Source organism: Olea europaea, unplaced genomic scaffold (genome assembly GCF_002742605.1).
Source record: "Olea europaea var. sylvestris unplaced genomic scaffold, O_europaea_v1 scaffold908, whole genome shotgun sequence".
NCBI lineage: Eukaryota > Viridiplantae > Streptophyta > Magnoliopsida > Lamiales > Oleaceae > Olea > Olea europaea.
This window is the reverse complement of record NW_019267557.1, coordinates 12,974-16,328: the sequence shown is the minus strand read 5'-3', so window position 1 is coordinate 16,328 and position 3,355 is coordinate 12,974. Positions and strand designations below refer to the sequence as shown.

Here is a 3,355-nt window from a genome sequence, read left to right as displayed (position 1 = left end):
CTTTGTTTATACTGGTTCTTGAAATAATATGCAGGAAGATAAGTTGGAGCTGCAGATGTGCCAATGCATATATCTGATAGTCGAGCATCCAATGACGGTGTCTCTATGGCCTGTATAAGCACTTAATTATGTTAAATCTCAGGTTATCTCCATTTTTTTGGTCCTATGATTGATTAATAAAATAATTAGAAATATTTTCAAGTTTTCTGCGGGAATAACAAAGGTACGGACAATATTTAATCGTATTACAATCAAACAACACAATGGTTTTCCAGTCAAATTTAAAGCAGTCTACTGTTCAATAAATCTTGTGAAATCCTAGTAAGATTGTTGCTGAGCATATTGACAAGGTTTGTCACAGCAAAGTCCAAGAAGATACATTAAAATGTATGCATGCATATAAGAATTACATTTAAATGAGCATATCGAAAAGACTCTATTTTTAAATACAATATTCTAAAATTTAAAAAATTTTAAGTACTGTTGCAGGCTCTTTATAAATACACTTAATTTTATTACTCCTAAAAAAAATTTATTGTTTTTCCCCATCTTTTATTTCACTAACTTCCCATAAAATTATAATATTATTGAAAAATGAAATACTTTGACTATATTTAACTATAAAGAGTGGGAGAGCCAACTCACTCTCTAAATTAAAATATTAATTTAAAGAGTTTCTTAGAGCATAATTTTAAAAAAACTGGCTCTATTTTATAGAGAGTATCTTATGTTTAAAGAGTTTTTAAAAGCATTTATATGAATGAAGATATTTAATGAAAATAATATTTCTCTGAAGTATTTATCACAAAGATTATTTGATTATTTGACCTACCACACTGTCATATGCAAACAAATAAAGGGTTGTGGGATACAAGTCGAGTCATAACGTTTGACTAAAATTTTTAATATGATTAAGAATATAAGAATCAAAAAAGTTTTATTCATACAGTTGAGACCTAGAATATGCATTTGTTCTAGTTCCTTATGACTTGATAATACCTACGTTGATCTAGTTTGTCTATCCTTATTGACTCTTTAGTATCATGTTTAAATACTCGTGTAAAGAGAGTAGTATTGTCAATTTTTTGATTTTTGCAAATTCTTATTTTATCCCCTTGGGATTAGGTTGGATGTTCATCTCCATTGTATTAGTTCTTTCATTAAAAAAATAAAATAAAATAAAATAATTAAAAAAAAATCCTCTCAATCTATGAGCTAAATAGCAGTGTGAATTTATCGTTTTATAGTTAATTTATAACCCTTTAAATAAGCTCATACTCTAGTTTGTAAATTAAGGAGTTAACACTTCTAATTATTTCTATGTCAATTACTTTAAAGTTTTCTAACACGTACACATACTAATACGCATACACATGCACATGCACATGCACACGGATATATCAGAAATTAACGACCGAAAAATAATGTTGCACTTTTCTCTAGTAAAAATATAAATTTTTTGGTTTTGGGGGAAATAAATAATGAGGAAAAGGTATACCTGATATGTGGAGAAAACTCTTGGCTGCATATTTTTGATATCAAAGGTTGGAATTACTACATTAGTCAAGGTATCATGCAATCGAGTCTTTCCTAGTAACTCCCTTATAATTTTGTGAAGGTATTCTCCGCCGTACTTGGGTCCAAATAAAAATGTAAATAGTCGTCCAACCCAGCCAAATAAGCCACTGCAATTGAAACCAATGCAAACAATATTCATCGGTAAAACAAGAAGGTATGTACAAGAAATGTAAATGCATTTCATAGTTGTAAAGTTAACTTATACCGCTTTTGAGGAAAAATTTTCGGGGAATTTTCAAGATAAAACGGTTTAACATCTTTAGCTGCAAATAGTGGACGATTATTTTCATCTGGAGCAGTTAACATGGCTGTTAATAGACCTCCTGTGCTTGTTCCTGCAATTACATCAAAGTAATCTGCAAGTCTTGCATCTTCCCCATCAATCTCCTAGCAAGGGAAAAAAAATGCATTTTTGGTACCAATTTGGTCAAGTGATACATCAATCTATCTATCAGTATTTGACAAAGAGAGTTTCTTCTTTTTGTGAGAAGGAAATATTAAAAGATATCTGATTCTTCAAATTGAAATTTTTATTATTATTTAAACACCACCTGGGACTAGGTGGGGATTTGGCCCATAATCCTTCCTATAGATTAATAAAATGGAAATATAATATGGAGATAACGTGTACTCCAGCTTTACAGGAAGGGAATGGAAAATCAAAATGAAAATATTACGTACCTGAAGTTGAGATTCAAGAAACTCAAGAATAATTCCAGGAATAATTCCTTTAATACCACCTCCATCAATGCTCAGAATTGTAATGAGATTTCCATAAGTTGGAGGCTGAATCTGAATCGATGATGAACGCCTCATCATAATATATAAAAATGAATGACTGTGTTATAGAAATTACTTCAAGAAAATAAGAACACTCGTAATATTTGCTATCTATGTTCAAAACATTGTCTACATAGGAGATATATTTATAGTTCTCAGGGAAAGAACTTTCCTATGTAGTGGGACAAATTCTGCTTTGAAAAAGTAAGAACTTTTATAAGCTGCAATACTCGTCAAAGACTATGCATATCAACATAAACCAAGGCATGGAAATTTTCCACGACTAATTTAACAGTTTTAATTTCATATTAATATTGGGTTTGTGGGTATATAACTATTTAAGCACCAATCCTTTGTGAGACGATTTTAATGTTGATTTGTGTTAACTATGTTCGTAAGAAATTATATTAGAGCAGACAATTTTTTGGATGACATTGTTGTTGATCATGAACCACTTTAAAATAAAAATAAAAAATAAATTGTCTCCTTTTTAACAACTTAAATTTTTAGCTGGGATAATTCGACTTTGTACAGAAATTAAAAAAAAAAAAAACAAGAGTTTAAATATTATCACTGTTCATTTTCAAAAAGTTGTGCACATGTACGCATTTATCTAACCTATATGCTCGAGAAATTTGTTCCATTTCAAATAGTTTATGCATTTTGATAGAGTGGTATAACAACGTCATAATCAAACTAATATGAGATATTTTTAGCAAAAGACTAATTCCATGATATTAAAAATGTGAGCTGTAGAGGAGTAGAGGAGATCTCTTCCAATGATTGACTTTTCTTGTAGACTTATAATTTGACTACTTCTCTTTTCTAAATGATTGTTACTTAACACCTAATTTTTAACAATTAAAATTTTAAATAATAATATAAGTCAAAGTTAATAATGAATTTTAATCATATATTTCATGAATTTCACAACTTTTCAAACATAATTTTTATCAACTTTTATCGAAATCTATTAAAATTCTTATTTTAATTTCCA

General features: G+C 29.1%; 1 protein-coding gene across 1 annotated transcript; it reads right to left on the bottom strand.

Moving 5' to 3' along the window:
* Positions 1 to 2: 2 nt before the first annotated feature.
* LOC111392258 (patatin-like protein 1) lies at positions 3 to 2,445 on the bottom strand (the record flags this gene model as incomplete). Its single annotated transcript, XM_023017554.1, has 4 exons — positions 2,260 to 2,445; positions 1,784 to 1,965; positions 1,499 to 1,685; positions 3 to 110 (listed from the first exon to the last, which is right to left on the bottom strand). Coding segments are annotated over exons 1-4 (615 nt in total), but the record flags the coding sequence as incomplete, so codon positions are not given.
* Positions 2,446 to 3,355: the final 910 nt, after the last annotated feature.